Below are 23,477 nucleotides of genomic sequence, written 5' to 3' on the forward strand. Positions count from 1 at the left end.
ATCTGGTAGAACAGCAGCCTTGTTATAGTTATGCACAATTAGCTGAAGGTATATGGCTGTGGGAGAGAAGAGGCCTAGACAGAGCACACGGTATTGGCTGGCACTTGGAGCTATAGCCAGCATTGAGGCCACTCTAAAGTATACCAGGGATAGGAATGGCCACCCAGATTTGGCATTGCAAACTGTTTCTTTGCAACTCCCCTCCCCGGCTCCTGTATTTAGTGTCTTTTTCTGAGGATTGAGGCAAAGATTTTTCCCTCCCTATTTGAGTATCATTGTTGTCACAGACTCCACACAAATTGCAATCCCATCTCATGTTAATTATAGGAATTTCTAGTGAGATATAAATATTCCCATTTGGTATCAAATGGATATGAATCCAGTATAGAAACCTAAATAAACCAAAAATATTGAAAAAACAACATTTCATTAACAGAAATTGCATGTGCATTTATTCTTTACTGTACTTCTACCTTCATGGACTGTGGCATCAGTAGAATGCTAAGAGACCATGAAAATAAAAACCACAAAGAAGCAATTCAGGTTAAAGCAGCAAATCAGACAAACTACAACTTTATTATTTTAAAACCAGCACAGGAGAAAACAGTGATAATGGATTAACAAGTTTAAAATGTTGAAGACATTACACTTCTCGTGTTATACTGAAAGGAGTGTTAAAATATAATGTATATGCCTGAAAGCTTGAGCACGGACTACATGTGCTTATGCTGTATCAGAATATACAAACATTCTTAACTCTCAGGATTTAAAGACATGAAGAAAATCAAAGTAAGCTTCTAATTTCATGAGAATAGGATCTGACAATTCAAAATGAGAACACCTTTACATGAGGGAAAGATGACAATAAGTAGTCATGCTGTTGTACATACTGAATATTGGGGGGCGGGGGGAAGAATTCAAAATAAAAAATTCTTGACATTCGAAAAAAATCCAGATTCCTGTGAAACTGAAACCTAAATATTACATTGCCTGCACTATATCATTAGAATAATACCTTATGCATTAAATTCAAAATTACATTTATTAAATGGCATATTTCAGATTGGCAGAAACCCCTGACAACATCAAAACAAAGCGTGCAAAATATAAATGGGTAGCTAGAAATAAATATTTCCTGCTAATAAGACAAAAACTTTTCCTCTTCCAAGTAAGCCTTTGTACAAATAATCAAATATCAAGTACCTTTTACAATTTAGTTTAAAAATAAGACTACCAATTAGGTAACAATTTTAGGGTAGGGTAAAGTAATAAATGTATTAAAACATTAATTGGTTTAATCAGGAAAAAAAACCACTGTCGCTGGTGATGCATCATATACATAATTTACATTTGGCTTCTACTTTATTGCCAATACAGTGGAATGCTGGTAACTAGTAGTATCTTACAGTATGTTCTATTTTTTAAAGACCAATTTTTCACAATACTGGCAATAAGATAGCATTTATTGCTAGTGTTCCATCTTCTAACATTTGGGGTTTTGAGTGACAATACATAAGTGTTAAGTATCAATTTTTATTCACCAGTTAAAAAAAAAAAAAACCACACACACAGACACACACACCAAATAAACTGATGTCTATTGTCACATACCTTAAAGCAGTTTCTTCTAAATGTGTGAATTTTGTTGCTTATAAAAATTAAGGACAAACACTCACTAGAGCCAAGTATAGTGTGGCCAAATGACACTCAGTGCTCCACTAAGGAATTTTATTCTTGACTAGCAACAGGTTATGAAACTGCTCTTGACCAGAAACTTTAAAAACTGTGCAATTTTATGAGGAGGGCCAATGTCCACGGGTAATCTGTAGCATAATTAGAATTGGTGCATTTCACATTTCACAAGAGCAGGTAAACACTGAATATTCAAAATCTTCAGGTTATCTGAAATTTAAACTGGTCCAGTAATCATAAATTTGAATTGAATCTGATTAATTTTTACAAAATGAGAGTTTTGATAATATTTTGCATGCACACAGAGTCCTTCATTAAAAATGAATCAGGATTTATTTGTATTCTGTTTTGAAGTGGATATTCCGCTTTTTATGAAATAATTCTTCAAAACTGTTTCTTGTTAGGAAAAAACTTGAATGAAAGATTTTACATTCAAAACAGCAAGATATGTAGCTGAACTTGCACTGAAATAGTCTTAGTATTAACAAAATTAATACAGAAAAAAGTTACATGAATGCAACTTTTCCTTCAAGAAAAATCCATAGGGGGAAATTAAATGTTTTAATAGCTGGACTCTTGATACTTTTCTTTGAAATTCTTTCCTTTGCATATAATGAGCAGTGATGAATGAAGATAGAAAGCTACAGCATAACTCAGGATTTTCTCAACAACAGTCTTCAATTATCTATGTTGAAAGCCCAGAACTCATACTAAAACCAGCATGCAACACTGGCTCATCTTGGATGGCAGATTCAAGGATTGTTCAATGTTACTCTGAAAAAAATCTTCTTGAAGGGTGCTTTGAATTTCAACAAAGCCTGTGGAAGTATTTCTAAAAGGATCTGCTTCAACCCACTAATTATAGTCCACATGGCACACTTAAAAGGCTCATTCCAGCAACGCCTGGCTCTGTGAAGCACATCTAAACTATTTCACACACCAAAATTGCTCGAACACAAGGATTTATTTTTCCCACTATGGGTGAGTCATGAGTTACTTGTTCTGAGGTATGTATTTAGGCTGTGAAGGACATCTGTTAGCTCCACATTTTGAAACTCGGTTGTTTTATGGCTGAACAGTCTCTGCTGGGATGAGATTCCCTGTAGTATCCAGCTGCATACATTTACATGAACACGCAGAAACTGGACACTCAGTATGGTCTCTGGATGAGAAAGGAAACTGGGAATTATAACACTGTAAAAGGAACAGCTTTGTAATCTCAGTCCTGTATGTCCCAAAATGTAAATCTGTGCAGCAACATGACCAAAGAGAAATCAATAGCTGAACATAATTTGAAAATAGTAATAAAGCATATAGGATAAATCAGCAATAAGTTATCTGAAAGCAGAAGATCAGCCCTTTTAACTATATGAAAATATAGGCAGAAAGGACATAGAAGCTCAGAAAGTAAGTTTCACACTGTCAACTTGAAGTAGATAAAATTAAAATGACACTCTCTCTTGTTCTGTCTACATCTTTGAAAATGCTCTCTCATATGTAAAATTGTGACATTCAAAGTTTAAATTCAAGACAGGGAGTTTAATATAGTGTGACAAATTGGGCTCAAATATCCCCAGCAGTAGGCACCAACTGCAGGAGGCATAACATGACATCTAGAGAGAAGAGACCCTAATTTAATAAATCCTACAGTTTAATGGGATAAAAAGCTACTTACTGTGCATGACACAGAATAGTTAATGGGCAACATGCTACATCTTGCAATAAATCATGAGGCAACCTAGAAACTAAGCTATGCTGCTAAACTGTCAGAATACAACTCCAATGAACCTGACATTTGACACCTGTCCTCACAACATAATGTGAGAAAATAGAAAGGAATATGTTTTCAACACAGTACATCAAAATTTAAAAAACACAGACAAGACAAAAAAACCTCAGGACTGTCAAAGTGAAATCACTATTTACATTTGTGAAATTAACACACTGTCCTAGATCCAAAGCAATACTGACCCCCAGTACCATGATAAACAGCAGCCTTTTGTCCAATTGGCAAGTTCACCACTCTGTCAGACTGCTTCCATGGGCAGCCTGCTTCCCTTTCTGTTGGAACACCCCTAACAATGGTTGTCCCCCACAGGAATTCTCCATTTCTGTCCTGACATAGGGATTAAAGATCTCCCCTACATCTTTCCAAATAAAACCATCAAGCAGTACCAGTATGCCAAAACAGTCAAGGAAAAGAGAAAGTTTGTTCATGTTTACAGCGGTTTCTAGGTAGGGCATGGCTTTCAGCACAATGGCAGAGGGGTTAATTGGATGACTGGCCATTACTGGTTATATAAATGTCTTGTAATCACACACAACTGTCTTGAATCTCAAGCAAATGCTCAGACTCTCTACTGTGGGATGATAGCAGAAATTTGGCTCTGCTGACATACATTCCATGCAAAAGCTAGCATTAATGCAGTATTAATACTTGGAGATGAAGGATTCAAAAATCAGGAGATGCAGAGTTAAAGCTGAAATCTCAAACTCAAGCTTGGTTCACTTGTGCATATGCCTTAAATTATATTTTATGTAATACCAGACAAGTAAATACAATATATAATAAAGACTACAGCCAAGGAAGTATATGTCTGATATGGCACATTAGACATAATTTATGTGAGAGCCTACATGTTTAATTGTGTCAGTTTACCTGAACCAGCTGAGCATGTGTCCAGCATGACCACCATGCCTGCAGTTATGGCACCATGTAAACCAGTTGTTGAACTGGGCTAATTTCTTGTCCTTGCTAAGATCCACCTTTTCATCTGACTTTGATACTCCTATGGATAGGTAAGAACTTTCAGTCAGTCAATATCTGTGCTATATTGGAGTATTAAAGAACTTAAAATTCAAATTAGGAGCTTGATTTGGAACCAGAAATAAACTGATAACTTTTTCTTAATTTATCACCCCAAAATAAATGAAAAATTAGAATAATTTATTAAATAACTATCTTGAAAGCTTTAGCATTTTTCTTCAATATGGTATTTCTCATTTAAGCACAAATATTTTAAAATATTAGTGTTACCATGTGTGTATTTGACATGACTTTTTGGTACCCCCAAAGCTACTGAGATCTTATGAAACCTACCGAGAAGCCAGAAGATATGAGAGTATTTGCAATACATTTCTATTTTGAGATTTTATAACAATCACTTCTACCCCTAATAGAGGTAATTAACATTTTCACCTGTTTATTAATTTTGCTAATATAACAGGAAGAATAGAACAAGCAATAGAATTATTTTGCTAAGCTACTGTTTTAGCTCTTACTGTCTCAGTAATTTCTTGCCTATTAATAGCTTCATTTCACACTATTTCTTTTGCAATAACTGCTACATTTTCTAATGTTAGCTATTTCATTGTTTCAGAGTAACAGCCGTGTTAGTCTGTATTCGCAAAAAGAAAAGGAGTACTTGTGGCACCTTAGAGACTAACCAATTTATTTGAGCATAAGCTTTTGTGAGCTACAGCTCACTTTATCGGCGATGAAGTACTCCTTTTCTTTTTGCTATTTCATTGTGAGGATTTCTTTTCTGCTTTGGAAGTGTGTTACTCCAGAACCTCATAGTAACATATCAATTAGCTATAAATGGAAACAATTGCAATAAAGAAATCTTAAGATAAGCTGGTGAAACAGTTGGAAAAGATGTGTGTATATATGACAACACAATACTATACTCCATGTCTGTAATATCACAATACTGAACTATAAGCATTGTTAGTGAGAGAGAGCTTTAACACAATTTGTATAGAATTTAACCAGTAAGACTCAAGGATGTTACAGCTATGAAATAAACCTCATGACAGCACAGCTGAGGACATATTAGTTGGCTAGTTAGCAATAAAATTTTTGCAACAGATATTATACATATGGGGGAGCATCACAGGGTGGCTGGCCCTTATGGGGAGTCAGAACCCAGTCTATCCATGACAGGCTTCTTTAAGGAGAATGAGCCCATCTGTAAGCAATTAACTGCCATGGGGGTGTGGTTGGCGACTAACTAATGGGCCCCTGAACCTGACAGGAGGCTACCAGAGCTCAGTTGGAGAAGGGTGCTCTTGGAGAGAGGAGCTCCCAGAGACTAGCAGGAGAGCTGCTTGCCTGCTAACCTCTCTAAGGTGAGAAGTGAAAGGACTGAGTAAAGAGGGGCCAGCTGGGGAGAAGCTAGACTGAACTCTAACCCAGTTCCAGAACAACAGTGGGGAATTCCTGACCAAAGGAGAAAAGGAGTACCTGTGGCACCTTAGAGACTAACAAATTTGAGCATAAGTTTTTGTGAGCTACAGCTTACTTCATCAGATGCATTCAGTGGAAAATACAGTGGGGAGATTTATATACACTGAGAACATGAAACAATGGGCGTTACCATACACACTGTAACAAAAGCGATCAGGTAAGGTGAGCTATTACCGGGGGGGGACACACCTTTTGTAGTGATAATCAAGGTGGGCCATTTCCAGCAGTTGACAAGAATGTCTGAGGAACAGATGGGGGAGGGAAATAGTTTTACTTTGTGTAATGACACATCCACTCCCAGTCTTTATTCAAGCCTAAGTTAATTGTGTCCAGTTTGCAAATTAATTCTAATTCAGCAGTCTTTCAGAGTCTGTTTTTGAAGTTTTTTTGTTGAAGAATTGCCACTTTTAGGTCTGTAATTGAGTGAACAAAGAGATTGAAGTGTTCTCCAACTGATTTTTGAATGTTATAATTCTTGACGTCTGATTTGTGTCCATTTATTCTTTTACGTAGAGACTGTCCAGTTTGGCCAATGTACCTGGCAGAGGGGCATTGCTGGCACATGATGGCATATATCACATTGGTAGATGTGCAGGTGAATGAGCCTCACTACACGATCCACTGTCTACAGCCAAGCTCTACGATACAAACGCATTTGCTCCAACCCCTCAGACAGAGACAAACACCTACAAGGTCTCTATCAAGCGTTCTTACAACTACAATACCCACCTGCTGAAGTGAAGAAACAGACTGACAGAGTCAGAAGAGTACCCAGAAGTTACCTACTACAGAACAAAGAAAACAACAGAACGCCACTAGCCATCACCTTCAGCTCCCAACTAAAACCTCTCCAACGCATCATCAAGGATCTACAACCTATCCTGAAGGATGACCCATCACTCTCACAGATCTTGGGAGACAGGCCAGTCCTTGCTTACAGACAGCCCCCCCAACCTGAAGCAAATACTCACCAGCAACTACACACCACACAACAGAACCACTAACCCAGAAACCTATCCTTGCAACAAAGCCCATTGCCAACCGTGTCCACATATCTATTCAGGGGACACCATCATAGGGCCTAATCACATCAGCCACACTATCAGAGGCTCGTTCATCTGCACATCTATCAATGTGATATGCCATCATGTGCCAGCAACGCCCCTCTGCCATGTACATTGGCCAAACTGGACAGTCTCTACATGAAAGACTAAATGGACACAAATCCCCCTCCTCTGCCCCCCAGTAATAGCTCACCTTACCTGATCACTCTCATTACAGTGTGTATGGTAACACCCATTGTGTCATGTTCTCTGTGTATATAAATCTCCCCACTGTATTTTCCACTGAATGCATCCGATGAAGTGAGCTGTAGCTCACGAAAGCTTATGCTCAAATAAATTGGTTAGTCTAAGGTGACATAAGTTCTCCTTTTCTTTTTGTGGATACAGACGAACACGGCTGCTACTCTGAAACCTGACCTAAGGAGAATGAACCTGTTTTGAAATACAACCCAGCAACAGGAGAGCTGTGGACTCTTGATTTAAAGGAGAGAGCCATTTGAGCTACAACTCTGCTCCAGGAAGAGTGGCTGTTGACCCCTGAACTTGGGAAAAGACATTTGTCATAATTAACCACAGCACCAGAAGTAGGGGTGGACTTGAGGGACTAACAATGAGGTTTTTGTACTCTGTGTTAAAAAAAAAGTTAACGAGCCCCCACAAGCTGGGATCGGGTGTATCTTGTTCTCACTACCAGCGAGAGACTGCAAGCACCAAGAGGGAGTTGCAGGGTCAAAAGGGGACATGATCAAGGACACATCGCTGTCATAGGGAAGAGGAAAAGTTTTATTATAATTACATTTTAGAAATGTAAAGTGCTTTTTAAATTTTAATTTCAAGGCATGAATTAATCTTATTCACGTTTCATGTTGCAGTAAAATGGAAACAGTTGGCTAAACTTTCTAAGGTACACGTAATAAGTCTCCACACTTAAAGTAAGAAGTGCATATTCTTAGATATATTTAATAGCTTTAACTGGCAGCCATTGCCTTTGTTTCTCACCCTACAGTTATTTGTCAACAAGTAATTTACAACTTTAGTAAATGGTATTATTGTATTATTTTACCTACTTTTTGTTTATAGCATGAAATTCTTAGCAATTCTATAGCATATTTCCATCTTGAGATCACTTTACAAACATCAAATTAATCCCAACAATCCTGTTAAGTACGTAACTAAGTTTTATTCTCATTTTACTGAAGCAGAGAGGTCAAGTCACTTGCCCAAAATTCATAAAGGAAAACGGTAGAGTCAGGATTAGAAATCAGGAATTCTTAGTTCTTCCCTGTCCTGTGTTCTGACTACTAAACTCACACTTCTCCCATGTGTGACTAGACTCCAGAAGACTGAACTCTTGAGCCATAGGATACATACATCTTCTTGGGCAGTAGTAGCAAGAGAAGAACACTGGGCTACAATGCAGAAAGTACCTCATCTACTTGGGAGAGCCTACTCTCTAGCAGTGAGAGGGTAACCTCCATGTTTACTGAGGGAGTTGGTACCTTACAGGCAAAAGGTCAGGAACAACTCATTTCCATACTGTCAGACATCAAACAACTGTAATCAGGGATCTCATCATTGAACTGGGTGGGATTTGCACCAGTGAATCTTTCACTCAATGAGAGAAGTTTTTCAAAATAATTGTAAGACTAGAAAGTTACAAATGCAATGTCATTAAACAGGAGCCACTAATCATGTGCCTTTAAATAGTACTGCATTTTAACATTAAAAAGGAGTTTCTTAAAATTGTGCCATACCAGGGCAGCTGGAAACTGGAGTCCCCATATTTATTAGGCAAAGTGCACAGCGAGGAAGGGGTTTCCGACAACCAGGACAGCTTGTAACCTTTGACTTGGTTGGTGAGCCACTTACTCCATATTGACTAAAACCTCGGCCCTGATGAGGAATGGCTGAACAGCTATAAGAGATTGATTTCCCACAGAAATTGCAACTCACAAATACCTACAAAAAACACAGACAAGAGCCAAAATTAATAATAGGAATGAGATACTTGCAATAGGGTAAACCAATAATCCAGTTATATTCATGAATTGAGATGTTTTTGCTTTGCTGATTTAAGATAAAAAGCAAAAATCTCATCCAAAATAGACAGTTTGCAACCAGCTACAGAATAAAAAAAAACCCCACAAAAAACACCTTAAGTCAATAACAGCAACCTATTTATTTGCGTTTGTAAAATATACATAGGAGTGCCTATCTGAGGTTCTAACCAGAACACGAAGGTAAACAGATACAAAGTTTAGAATCTTTAGAGATACAAGGCTGTAGGACTCTACAGGACGCTATTTTAAGGAAAAACTGATTCTTGTGTCTTTAGCTATCTAAGGTATTTTATATCTTACACACCAAAAAAAACCAAAAAACAACCAGGGCACATTTTAATCAATATTTGTCACCGTATCAGTCAGTATTTTCTTACAGTGAACGGGACAAGTGTAGAGCTCAATGGGCTGCTGCAGTTTGAATTATTCTTTTTAGCAGAGGATGAAGGAACCTGCTTTCACCATAGAAAGTGCTGGAAATCAAAGTTGTTGGAAGGCATCTTTCTACTCTACTTATAAAAATAAACACCTGCTTAAAAAAAAACAAGACAAACACTGAACAAAAACGAGCTTATTTTAATGAAAGACTTGACAGCTTATTTCCACTGTTTCATAAGGGGAAACTGGATTTTTTTCAGTACTATTTTCCATCATCTAACAATCAAGATTGCAGCTTTTTGTCAGACCACCACCACCCTGCCTGCCCTAGGTATATTTAACAGGCTCTTGCAGCAACATTTTCAGCATGGCCTTAAACCAGGCCTTCCTTTCTGCAGGTGGAGGCCAAGATGTAGCTAACAATGAGTACATGCCTCATTTCTCTGTGCGTGTGTGACAGACCGACAATATCCTGAACAAATCTTATGAATTACGTTAAAACCTTATCAAATACTAATTGAATACTTTGGGGGTACATTGCATTAAAAAGGCAATTGTGTATGTGTTATTGTAACAGTATGTACCCTCTCTCGTAGGGATTCTAATGCAACTCCTCCGTTGTCAGCCCTTTGAAGCTACCCTCTAGAGAGGCGTACACACACACACACACACACACACACACACACAGAGTTCACACTCGATTTTCCAGGGACCAACAGAAAGACAGGAATTTTAGATAAACAGCCTGGTTTTAAAAGGCCTCAGAACCTTCTTCCCCAGCAAATGGACAGGATCCCTGGGTCCAAGAAGGTCCCAAATCCTTTAGAAAAGGTTGGAAGGACTGGGCCTACTGAAGGCACATAAGGCTGTGCTAGATCTGAGTGGATGCTGTGATGAACGCGGGAAAGGAAAACCGATGGATGAGGTGCTGAAGGACTAACTTTTTACCTTATTAAATGCTCACAAAAATATAGTTCATGTTTACCTGTGCTAAAGGTTTTGAACTGGGATCCAGCTTACTCCTATGGATGTCAAATTCTGCTCGTTTATGCCAGAACCTCCAAGCATCCAACAAATTCCTGTAGTTCTCAATCCAGTATTGAACCTTCTCATCCTTAAGTACGTCGGACGGAGAACCCTAAAGCATGAAATAAACCACCAACATACACAATACCAGGGATTTAAATATCATTTTTAAACGTACCCGTTCAAACTATTCAAATTATATTGGTTAACCATTTAATCATTAACACGATGGGAGACAGGGTCTGGGGCTGCCACTAATTTGTTTTAAGCACTAACTGCAATATATTGACAGAAAGACTAATACTTATCAGTTAACTGTTAAATATTTTACATCTCTGCACAATACAACTTATTTCTTCAGAGGGTTTCATATGATGTGGTAAAAGATATCTGAAGCAATACAATGTATTATGACTAAAGGAAACATTCAAAATTATCTATAAAATAAAAATTCAGCAAAAATGAACTATAATGCAATACTACACTTTAGTACTATTCAGAAACCCATGTATCTTATAAACGTACCAAGCTTTGTTGCAAGCATGATATGCATATTGTCCAAGTATTCAATATTTTAATTCATAGATTATGATTAACAACAAAGTTTTATTGTTTACATTTCTACATAGTGCTTTGCAGGTGCATAGCACTTTACACAAACATGAGCCCCACTCAAAAAAGCTTGCAATTTAAGCAAATAAGATGGACAGGACACGGAGGTATAACATCAGGATGGGGAGGAGCATGTAAAAACAAGTGTGTGAAAAAGCTGTGCTTTCACACAGTTGCTATAGTGACATGGCACACAATGTTGGGTGGGTTTTTTTTAACTAGTATTTTCATTGTGTGTATTATACAAAGGAGGGAACATGGGAAAAGGCAAAATTGAGGAGAGATCTGAAGGGGAGAGGGAGCCAGCATGTGTACCGGATCAGGATGGATAAAAATTTAGAACACAGCAAAGCAGAAGGGGTGTAATGATATGATAGGATACATTCAGTCACATACACTTTTCAAGCTCTGCACCAGTGTATCAGATACTTACCCTAAGCTTAAGTCTTCTTATCAGGTTGAAAAGACTTGCACTCTGATATCCCGTAACAACCCAGACCCACAGGGCTTTAAAAGTAGACCAGACATCAGAAGACTAAACTCACTATCCAAAAGGTAAGTATGAAAAAGTCAATGGTGGTGGTGACAGCAACTCTGCCAACACAATCCAGAAGCAAAGACATGGTAAGAATCCAACTTCCTCTGCCACCAGTTCTGGTACATTTACCAGAGCAACATCCCTGGATCCTGCTTGGGAGCTCAGTCAGTATCAGACCATAGCTAGGTGTGCCCAGCCCAGCTAGTGGAAGGGGAAAGGAGTATTCCATGTCTTGCCTCAGAAAGAGCAATGAGAACCTCTGCTTCTAAGGTGCCAAATGAAACACTGAAAGTAAAGTAGATAGACTGTACATGATGTATCATCTCATTTTTTAATACATGCTACGAAGCACTTTTCAGTTCGCTATATAAGATATATTACTATAGTGCTGAAGAATAATGGAGTAACCTGAAATTATTTCAGGAGAGAAATACTAACCTGGAGCATACAATAGCTTGCTGTCTGGACATCCCCGGTTCTATCAACATAACTTTCCATTAAGTCCACGCCATCTTTTGTCAGTCCTGTCAGCAGAATTCCTTCCAAGTTCCCAGCATCTTTCAATTCATTTGTCAGCTTTTCAATGAATCTATTCAGCTACAAAAATAAAGGATTTCCACCTTCATTTTCTGCTCATGACCTTTTAATGTGACCAATTTAGCACATGCCAACACTTCAACTTTTTTATTAAATTTTCTCCTTAAGAGAGATTATTTCAACTAAAGAGGTATCTGCTGGAATTTATGCAGAAAAATGAGTGTAAAATACAGAAACATACACTTCATTGCATCAAAGTCAAAATCCTGGCAAACGTACTCAAGTTTCCTCACATGGTGGGAAAACAAAAGCTGAGCCACTGTTTCAGTAATTTAAAAATACCCTTTCCTACTGTCAAACAACCTATTTGATTTTTCTTGACTTCAGAGCATGTGTTGTACTGGTAGAACAGCAAACACTTCATTCCAGATTTAGTTAAGTTTTAGAGATTAACACACACTCTTTGAAAGAGCTTCTTCACAGTTAGACAACAATTTAAGGAGCATTTAAACAGCAAAGAAACATTTTGTGTAGCTTAATCAGATTAGTTTGTTACAGGCATGTAAAAGTGTTTAACCAACATTTCCCTTGAAAACAGATTGAACAAATTCAAATGCCTAGATAAGATCACTAATTGAAGGATGCTTATTTTTTGTTTGCTAACCTGACCACGTATGTTTATGTGAGCCAGACAAAGAAGAAAGGGCAACCAAGAGACAGATTGTAAAAACTTCCTCTATGCTGTTTGGTCCTGATCCAGCCACTGACACCATGCAAGCAGAACTCTGTGTCAGCATGAAGCTCCACTGAAGTAAATGGGCAATCACCTATGCAGAATCAGTTGTGGAATAAGAGCCTATAATTATAAGGCTGCTAGTAAAGATATTTGTTATAATCCCTGATATAGAATATTAGCATATCTAAATTTATATACAAATTTCATAGTATTTCAGAATTATGCTGTCCAACATCTGCTCATCTTCAAGTATTTCTAATAGGATACATATACTGTTAATACCATACAACTATTAACATAGTAACATGCTATAAAATAGTGAAAGTATTAATATTGACCCTAATTATCACAACTGGAAATCAGACTGAAGATATAATCCGATAATTTATTCCTTTTTATTTTCAGGAAAGGAACACATTGTATCATTACTTCCATTATTCACACTTCAGAATTTTCTATAAAAAGGGTCTGATTAAAAATACAGGATGGCATATCAGCTTAATGCGAATATTCAAATACACACTCACCTGTGCATCATTGAGGAATTTACAAGCAAATGCCACTCTGTCTCGTACTGCTACCTTATTCTCATACTGTGGGGAAAGATAGACATATATGGTAAAACAAGCTCAAATTTCCAAATCACTCATTGCTTCTAAACAGAACACTAGACTTACTGTATAACTAATACCATGAATTTCATTATGCACATGAATAAGAGGTGTCCTCATATTGTGATGTTAAGTGCCAGGTGCCTTTTTATGCTTAGACTTAGTCACAAAACCATTACCAGGGCAATCTACCACAATGGCAAGAGAGTCAGACCCAATAAGTTGCACTTCAGTCTAGGGAAAGCTGGCAAGTCACAGTGCTGGTCCATAGTGCTTCCAGCACGTATAGTGGAGAATACAAGGAGAAGGCTGGAAAACATGCGCTAGTGAGAGAAGATAGATAGGAGGGGATGGTGAAGTGAAGAGGAAAAGTAGACAGTGATATTAAAATGTCTTTCTTGAAAAAAATCATATTAAAGACATTAAAATAACCTCAATAATTCTGTTATTTATTATTGGTATTATAGTAGCACAACAGACCTCAAATGAGACTAGTGCCCATTGTATTGGACACTGAACAAACAGGGTAAGAGACTCTCTGCCCCAAAGAACTTACAGTCTATTTAAACAAGATAGATCTCTTTCTAGCTGTTGGCTTAGGGGTACAAACATTCAATTATCTTACAGCTCCTCTAATCTTTCACCATACAGACCAAAAACCTAAAGTTAGAACTCTTAACAGTTACAGATTAACCTATAAGCATTCTGTGGAACACCAAACAGTTAAACCAAGTTTATCTCCTAGACAGGTTCAGAGAACAATTACGAAGGTATCAATTCTAGCCACACAATCAGAAGATAACCATACAATTGCTTTCTACAGTCACACATTACAAGTAGGGCTGTCGATTAATCGCAGTTAACTCATGCGATAAACTCAAAAAAAATGAATCCTGCTCTATTTTATCTGCCATATATTTCATATTATAGTAGTCTCGGATGATGACTCAGCACATGTTCATTTTAAGAACACTTCCTTAAGAACACTAAGAACAAAACACAAAGAAGGAACCAATGTGAGATTTCTAAAGATAGCTACAGCATTTGACCCAAGGTTTAAGAATCTTAAGTCCCTTCTAAAATCTGAGAGGGAAGAGGTGTGGAGCATGCTTTCAAAAGTCATAAAAGAAACACTCCGATGCGGAAACTACAGAACGTGAATCACCAAAAAATAAAAATAAATAAATAAATCGGCCTTCTGCTGGTGGCATCTGACTCCAATGATGAAAATGAACTTGCACATCGGTCTGCACTGCTTTGGATTGTTATCAAGCAGAACTCATCATCAGCATGTACTCTGGAATGGTGGTTGAAGCATGAAGGGACATATTAATATTTTAGCGCATCTGGCATTTAAAAAATCTTGCAACGCCAGCCGCAATAATGCCATAAGAATGCCTTCTCACTTTCAGGTGACACTGTGAACAAGAAGGGGCAGCACTATCTCCTGCAAACTTGTTTGTCTGAACGATTGGCTGAACAAGAAGTAGGACTGAGTGGACTTTATTTTATTTTTGAATGTAGTTATTTTGTACATAATTCTACATTTGTAATTTCAACGTTCATGATAGAGATTGCACTGAAAAATACTATTTTGTTTTTACAGCACAAATATATTTAATCAAAAATATAAAGTGAGCACTGTACACTTTGTATTGTTGTAACTGAAATCAATACATTTGAAAATGTAGAAAACATCCCAAAATATTTAAACAGTATTCTATTATTAACAGTGAGATTGCAATTAATTTTTTGAATTGCTTGACAGCCCTAATTATAATGTAAAATTGTAACACAGAAATACAGAATACAGCTTTCTTTTTAATACATTTGACAAACTAACGTCTGTCAAGGCAATTCTATTTGCTTTCTGCTTTTTTTCTTCTGTTACTAAGCTCTGGCCACAATCAAATCATTCTCTTTGAGCTTCATTCTAATGGAGTATCTACGCTCAGTTGCTTCTTTTAAAAATCCTGCTTTCACTCTTAGGTCCTGAGATTTTCAGGACAGCAAAGAGAATATCTTTCATTGGAAATCCCAACCTGTCTTTTTTTTTTTTTTTCCCCAATAAAAAGGTAAACTGGGAAAAAACTCAAGACTCTTTAATTTCAAGTATACCTTTTATTTAAAAAAATTACCATTTATTATCCTTCCCTTTATCTGTACAGTATAGGGCAAAAGCACACAAAAGACCAGATTTTATGGGAGGAGACCAGATTTCATGATCCGTGATGCATTTTTCATGGCCGTGAATTGGGTAGGGCGCTATGCATAGGATTACCCTATTCTACTATGCCAGCTGTTTTAAGACATTTTGATTTGTTTTTCCAGAAGATTGACTACCTTACTTATGCTTTCTTTTAAATATTTAAAAACATCCATTTTCTAGCAAATTTTAAAAAACAACAAAGACGACAATTGAGTGAATTGGAATGCTCACTTCAGGAAAAACACGGAGGAAATTTGATGAATTTATTCCTCTTCTCTACTTTCCCTTCCTCCCCCCTTTTGCCATCTTCTCACTCATTTGCTTTCCTACCTCGTTAAGTATTTTCTTAACATTGTCTTTTAGTGTTTGAAAGAGACGATCCCAACTATAATTTTAAAGGGTTATTCATGTAGTTTTGTATAGTTTTACAACGAGTTTACGATTACAGAAAAAACCTAAACGAACTCTCATCATAGTAAAACTTAAAAGAACTGACATTTTTAGCTAGAATTTTATTCCATCTTTTATAGATTATTCATGAATATTTTATGATTTTTTAAAGGAAATATTCACGAGAAAACGACAAGCATCAGGAGGAAGTAAACAATAATAAATTCTAGTTTGAATTAAATTCAAAGAATTCATGTATAGGCCTCTGTATATATTCATTTAAAAGGAAGTTTAGTGTGGCAAAAATTTGCTTACCAGAACTCCATCATACGAACCAGATTCACTTGTCAGAAAAGCAAACATGGCACACAAGTAGGGGTTGTTTAGTTGTAATCTTAGAGTGCTGCACATTTCTCTCCAAAGGGAGTTCTTCTCATCTGTATATCCTGATAAAGCCATTGCTACTACGTTGAGGTTCAGATCACCTGATTAACAAAAACCACCAAGTTTAGGGATAAAAATTTAGAAGAACTTGTCCAATAAGAACTTTACAATAATCTGAAATAGCCCACATATGCCGACATTCAGACATGCTTTCCTCGCTCCCTGCATCACTAAACATTAAAAACTAATGAAAAGCAATCTATTTACGTAATATAAAACTGAAACACCTCTATAAAAGATTGGTCTTGGTATTTGACCAGATATCAGCATTTCTAGGGTTCTAGTGGGTATATTTTGTACAGGGCATGAGATCATCCCTTGCTCTTTTGAGAGACTAAAACCAATGATGCATTAAAGAAGGGAGTGACAGATTAGAACTTGTTAAAAACTAACATGGGGCCCAATCCAACCCTCCTGAATTAAGTGGTTGTTGTATCAAGGGTGGGTGTGTTCCCTTGCTGCCATTAATGCCCTGATTGGGTTTCTATGGAAGGGAAAACTGATCTAGTAATATTAAGGCAAAATATCCACAACCAAAAAAAAATAAATAAATAAAAAAAATAAAAATTAGAAGGTACAAAATACCTTTTTCAGAAGAAGCTCCTTTATTTAGGATCTGTATTGCTCGCCGTATGTCCAAGTTGAAAAGTGCAACAGCAGCAGCTCTCTCCCAGTCTCCTTCTTGTTCCAAAGAATTTAGAAAGGGTTCCACATCTAAATCAGTTCCCTTCTTTATCCACCCACAGAGCTGCAAGGCCAAAGACCTCTCCTCACTTAGATACTGAATAATATCTGCCTGCCTATCGGACCCACTCCTGCTATGCCTCAGATTCTCTGTTGTTCCTAAGAGGGAAGACAATTTAAATCATTTGACAGACAGAATTTGCAACATTTTAATTTCAAGCTTCATTGAAAACAAAGTTAGTTTTACAGAAGAACATTTACTAAGCTTTTGTTTTAGCATTAGTATAGCATAGAATTTGTTGTAAATACATGGCTTCTTAGCATGTACATCAAACTGATATTTATTTCCAATCAAGTCTTCTTACCAACACAACATTCTGGAAACTTCATTGCTCCTATGAACTTTGTAACAAAATTTTCAGATTTAAAAAAGCAAAAATTAAGCTTAAAAAGGAATGAGGTGACAGAACAGTACATGCTTCTGTTATTACTAGTATTCTAGGGTTCATTATTTCTCTCAGCAACCAAACACATTCCAGGTGCCTCCCAGAATAAAGAGACAAGATTCTTCTTCAAGGGGCTTAGCCACACCTTCTAAAAGCTCCTTGAAGCAAGACTGAGATAAGTGAAACATCTTTTTATTCAGCTAAGCAAGCACATGGCATGTAGATAAGAGGGCGATTTATTTTTTTTATACACACACACACACACACACACACACACACCTACCTCTCTTTCACACACATGGAGGACTTACTCAGTATTTTTGTTTACATCACTGATTATATATGACATATACAAAGAAGCATCCAGCACAAAGTCTATATGGCTGCTGCTGCATTCTTATACAGAAAAAAAAACTATATTGTCCAATGGTTACAGAAAAAGAATTAATCATTTTCAAGCTTTTATATAACATCAGGATAAGCAACGTTTAAAATACATCAAGACCTTTCAAATAAGTTGAAACCCATTTTGCGCTACATTAACAGACTTTCAAAGCAAACCAGAAATTCTGGGTGCTATTGGAGGAAAAATTATGTTTAGTTTAAAATTATTTATCCAAGAGCCAATTAGAAACTAATGTTTACTTGTGCTTCTGCATCATCTTTCTGCATATTCATTTTTTCCATTTAATTGAACGTGCGTTCTAACAAGTTAACAATTTTGTACGTGACAAAAACCATACTGGCCTCCACTAAGTTTTTGTAAACACGCTACAGTATAATCATCATCAAAGTAGTAATGTTCTTACCCAAAGATGACTTCACAATTGATTTAATGCCTGCATAAACTAAGGACCCTTTGTTTCCTGTAAGCTTCTGATCCATATCTTCAGTATATTGCTTCATAAGTATTCACACGTATAGGAAATATGAAAAAAAAGTCTTAATGTTTAATTACAGGAGAAAGACCCCATTCTGTCAAATGTGCTTCTATTCAACTAGTCTTACGTACCAGCCTCTCCACAATAGGACGCTCACCCACAGATCACCACACTAATAGAACATTGTAAGCAAAATGAACTACTAATTTTTCATAAATTAACATGATATAAAGAAAATGGTACCATGTACTGCTGTCAAAGATTTCCTTACTTGCTAATTTGTTTATGCGTTTGCTAGCACCAGCTCACTCACTAGGGTTCTGAATAGCAGTCCCCACTAAAATGAAGGGCAGGTACAGTCTACATAAGCAACAATCTAAAAGGGACTCAACTTGGGGAAAGGGTGAAAAGAGAAAGGTCAAGTCTCTTCAACAAGAAACTTAATGGATTCTCCCCTTAAGTGCCTACCCAACATCCAAAAGTGTCAGGAGACCTCAACATTTAGGGCTTTTCTATACATGAAATTATTGCTGAATAAGTCCATGTGTAGACACTCCTATCCCAAAAGTGCCTTGTTCCCATTTATCTTAACCAACTCTGAAAGTGGATGTAGCTAAACAGAAAGAAGAAATATTCTGGAAGAGCTGTTCCTGAATAACTATATGTCTAGACAAGTCCATAGCCTGTAAATATTAGGACTTATCTACATGGGGAAATTTACAGGTATAATTATAATGGTATAACTATGCTGGTAAATTTTCCCATGTAGACAAGCCCTTAGTGAAAGTGTGCAGAGAGCAAAAGGTGGACTGCTTTTTACAGTTTGTCCACAGATGTGTTTTGCTTTTCACCCAAATGGTAGCCAGGGATATAGCATGAAATGGACCAAGTTTTCACTAAGCAAGGGGGAGTGGGGGTACTTCTACATTCTGACATATTTAACTCTGCCTCCAGGTTTGTAAATGTGACTGGGCCATAAATCAGGAAAAGTATATAAATGTCTAAATGGTTTGGAACTATTCAGGTAGATTTTTGGAGTCCTATGCAATCATGCCTAAAAACAAATTTTTAACACTTACATACTTTTAATCTTTAAAGTTCTTTACAAAGATTAGTTCCTACTTTTCAGGCTGTATTGTAAGGAGATCTTTCACTTGCAACAATGAAAGATTTCCTAAATACATTTAAAAAAAAAACACAGACCACCTTTAATGTAAACACTACCCTGATCTTGCAAATGGATACCTCTGTAAGTGTATTTTGAAATGTCTTGGTGAGAAGAAGGCCATAAACAGACGTCTGGAAAGAAAAATACTAGGATATGTTTTTTCCTCCATTATTTTTTCCCCTGGGATTTGGAAAAGTAGAATTTCAACTCCTATGTTTAATATTCAGAAAGTATTTGCAATATCTTGCGCTATTTACATTATAAGCCCTTCACACTTTGAATATGAAATATACATGGTCTACATAGAGACAGATCTGTATATAAGGTGCTTTACAACTTTTCTTATTTTACATTGCTTTACATTTTAAAGGATATAGTGCAGAGTGTACCAAAGTGACTTCAGCTGAGAATCTTCATTTCCAGCTAGAAGATGGTTTCTCCAGACCTGCTCAGTATCAAGGCCATACCTGGATAGAGCCCTGAGACGCATTTTGGTTGCTATGTCTTTTTCAAAGGAACTAGCCTTTCCTTCCTCTGTGCATTCGTACAAGTGTCGGCCACAAGCCCACATAAGAGATGTAACTGGACTCCATGCCAGAGAAATCCTTTCAAAAACTGTGAAGTCAGACATAGTTCTGTTGGGAGTCACAACTACCATTCGATTTTGACTCGTGGGATGCCATGCAAAGGAAGCAATATAATTTTCACATGGCTGCACACTTCGTTCAATTATTGTAGGTTCAGTTTCATCTCCAATAGGTGTGGGAGTATGCTGCATATCATACAATCTAATAATATTACTATCCCTAGTTAAAGTAGCTAGCAGTCCAGTTCTTGTTGGACACCAAGCTACTTTTGTTAGGGGCTTTGGTTGCTCTGTCAGAGTCAAAACAGGTTTTTCAAATTTTCTGAGATCCCATATGGCAACCTGACCTTCATAGAAGGAAGCCACACGATCATGAAAGTATGGGTCTACAGTCACTCCCTGAACCGCCTTGGTATTTACAAACATTTTTTGGCTTGTATTTCTAAGGTCAAAGATAGCCAAGTTTCGGTGCATTCCAGCTAAAAGAAGTTTCTGGTCCCGTGGAAGCCAGCAAAGAGAAAGACAAGCATCATTCTGTCCTAATTCATAAAGCGGCTTCGTCACTACCAGTCCAGCTTCAGTATCTCCAGCTGAAAGTCTCACTTTCTCTGTGGCAACTGCACTCTCTGTGGTGTATTTGCTACTTATATCCCAGATCAATACTGAAAAGTCAGCCCGATGTTTATCTAGGCCAGCAGCAAGCCAATTGCTGTCCAATGGATTCCACGCTAAGGTATTACATTGCCGTGCATGTTTTGGAACAAATTCTTTTCCTATCAACTCTTTGGACTTTGAGTTGTGATCCTGGCCCAGACTGGTAAGGACAACTCGACCGTTTGCTTGTCCAACGGCTAGGAGACATTCAGGATCATATTTAGGATACCAGGCCACACATTTCATGTATGGCGTATCTGAATTTATTGACAATAATGTAGCTGTAGTTTCTTCTGATAATCGCAAAGATCCTGCTTTGAGTTCTGAACTCACAGCAGACTCAATGTGATAGAGGCTCAGTTCTGAGTCACATACAACAAACCTATCAACATGGTGTGGAGCCCAGAGAATATCAGGTTTGGAGCCACTCATGTTTGCAACTACAAATCAATCCAAGTGATTTAAAATTTCTGTAGGAAGACTCAGGTGATGTCCATTCATAGGGAAACTGTTAAGAAAGGAATTGTAATGGTTTTAGTGAACACAGATTTAGACAACTAAAGAATGAATATAAAACTCATCTTTAAATTAAAACTAGGACAAGGTCTTGAGTTATTTCCAAGGCAAACATTCAAAACACCTATACTTAAGCTGAGATTGGAACCTTGGGGCAATGGGAGAGAACTTTACACTCTCAACCCTCTGTCTGTTATTGATATATCTACTGAGAAAAAATATCCAGCTAGCCTTCTTTGAACTGACAACAGGATTTCCCATGTATACGAACCCTCTCTGAATATTACTCCTTTATTACACTACCATGAGCACTGAGGTATCACAGCACCACACAATCTCAGACTAAAGTTCATCTCATGTAGCAATACAAAAAACTCTGTCAAAGCACCGATGTCTTCTCTGTGGCAAGAAAGGGAGAATGCCATGCCAAGCCAACTTGCAAAAATGTAATGTCTCATTAAAAACACTTAAAAGAAACCAACTCATATACAGGCTATAGTATTAGGAGCACATACACATATTATGATATTGCCAAGGGCACTTACAAAACTCTCAAGCAGCTAATTTATTTCCGTTTTGCCGATTAATGTTTTGCAATACAAAGAGATTCAGTGCGGTTTTTCACACAGAACTGGACTTCATCAAACATTAATTCCCACCTACTATTACTCGGCTACAAAGAACGTGACTGGGAGGATTTTTTTTTGTCGCTTTTCCTCCTCAGAAACACTCGCTCTGTGTATCACTTTGAAGAAATCTACCTTCTCCCCTGAGCAAAGTGCGCGCTTCTGGAAACCCACCCTGTGGCGCGCTGCGGGGAAGGCTCAGCCCCACTCCGCTCACTCACCGCGTTCCCGCCTCAGACGCGCTCCCGAACCGAACCACGGCACCGCCTGACGCTACCACAGGTGCCTTCGCTTCCGGGTTCGGTCTCTAAGCCGCCCCCATAGAGGCCACAAGCGCCCTCCAATTCGTACGCAGTGAGAAGCGCCGTTTGCCTACGTCACCAGGGCGTCGGTACCAGATTTTGTCCCGTTCGATTGGCGGCTTGAGAGGAAGCCCCGCCTCGATGTCTCCCCTGTTGCCAGGGCGACTGCTGGGCTCGTCGGAGAGCGGAAGTGTTGGTTTCCCGCCGCTCAAGGGGAGCTGTGGCCGGTGGGGCAGAGCGCGGCGCGGGCCTCGGGACCGCTCCACATGGGGGACGTGCACGAGGGGCCGCGGCCCCGCATCGCCACCAGCCACTTAGCGCAGCACCTCGGGCAGCCGGTTTGCTTCGTGGGCCGAGGGGAGGAGGTAGCGGGACCCCCTGCCCCCGCCGCTAGCCGCTCCCTCACACAGCCCCCTCTTTTGCATTCCAGTCTCTGGCTCCCAGTCAGCACCTAGTCCAGTAAAGTGAGAAGTTACTTAAAACTCCAGTCGCTAAACACAATGTTCTTCTCTGACCCCTAAGGGGCCAGCCACGTGACCAGATCGCTACTTGTCCGGATCAAAATACCGCACCGCCAGCCAGTCCTTTAGTTTCTAAAATCAAAGATTTATTTTAAAAGAAAAGAAAACGAGAGGAGAGGTGTTATATTGGCAAAACAATCAGATACATACATATGACTTCAGAGTTCATGTCAGGTTGTTCGCAGCACTGGTGAGTTTGCTGTCTTGTAAAGTCTGTCTGGAACACGTGGAAAGCTTAGATGGGTCTATCAGTCCTTTGTTCAGAGCTTCAGTTTGGAAAGAAGTTTCTCCAGAGGAAAGAAGCAGGACTGAAGATGAAATGGAGGTGATGCAACTGCCTTTTTAGATTACCTGACTCTGCCATGTAAATTGTACATTCCTTGTCCCAAACGCAAGCTCACAGCACATGGGCATGGAAAATTATTTGGAGTCCCCTTGTAACAAGAAGATTTGCTTTTAATTTAAACCCTTTATTCTGATATTAAAGTTGTGACCTGCCCTATGGACCTTCCAGAGAAAAGCCGCTGACCAAGGCCAACTAACTTTC

The 23,477-nt window shown here is 38.1% G+C and overlaps 2 protein-coding genes across 4 annotated transcripts in view; one reads left to right on the plus strand and one right to left on the minus strand.

The window, feature by feature from the left end:
* Positions 1-8,067, plus strand: part of RPA3 (replication protein A3) — a 29,971-nt gene extending 21,904 nt beyond the window's left edge. The window contains exon 5 of the transcript XR_013344921.1: positions 7,393-8,067. The gene's annotated coding sequence lies outside the window, so the exon portion shown is untranslated. The remainder of the gene's footprint in view (positions 1-7,392) is intronic.
* On the minus strand, positions 558-22,855 carry MIOS (meiosis regulator for oocyte development). 3 transcript variants are annotated; one of them, XM_077808058.1, is made up of 11 exons: positions 22,282-22,850; positions 20,101-21,473; positions 18,486-18,584; positions 17,132-17,389; positions 16,418-16,587; positions 13,420-13,485; positions 12,058-12,216; positions 10,429-10,581; positions 8,760-8,964; positions 4,352-4,481; positions 558-2,854 (listed from the first exon to the last, which is right to left on the minus strand). In XM_077808058.1, exons 2-11 carry the CDS (start codon positions 21,395-21,397, stop codon positions 2,758-2,760), a joined length of 2,634 nt encoding a protein of 877 aa, XP_077664184.1. In that variant the 5' UTR covers positions 21,398-21,473; positions 22,282-22,850; the 3' UTR covers positions 558-2,757. The 3 variants fall into 3 exon arrangements, with proteins under 3 accessions (XP_077664184.1, XP_077664183.1, XP_077664185.1); XM_077808057.1 differs by having other exon boundaries at positions 22,329-22,849; XM_077808059.1 differs by lacking the exons at positions 558-2,854; positions 4,352-4,481; positions 8,760-8,964 and adding an exon at positions 8,971-9,538 and having other exon boundaries at positions 22,329-22,855.
* Between the last annotated feature and the right edge of the window lie 622 nt (positions 22,856-23,477).

The sequence above is a fragment of the Eretmochelys imbricata genome, chromosome 2 (genome assembly GCF_965152235.1).
Source record: "Eretmochelys imbricata isolate rEreImb1 chromosome 2, rEreImb1.hap1, whole genome shotgun sequence".
Classification (NCBI taxonomy): domain Eukaryota; kingdom Metazoa; phylum Chordata; order Testudines; family Cheloniidae; genus Eretmochelys; species Eretmochelys imbricata.

Excerpts from the sequence above, each read along its gene's own strand:
- MIOS (XM_077808058.1), bottom strand. The coding sequence starts at position 21,397 with ATGAGTGGCTCCAAACCTGATATTCTCTGGGCTCCACACCATGTTGAT. Across the intron at positions 4,482-8,759 it reads TCCAGTTTCCAGCTGCCCTG|GAGTATCAAAGTCAGATGAA; the intron begins GTATGGCACAAT and ends ACCTATCCATAG. Across the intron at positions 2,855-4,351 it reads CACATGCTCAGCTGGTTCAG|AGACCATACTGAGTGTCCAG; the intron begins GTAAACTGACAC and ends TTTCTCATCCAG.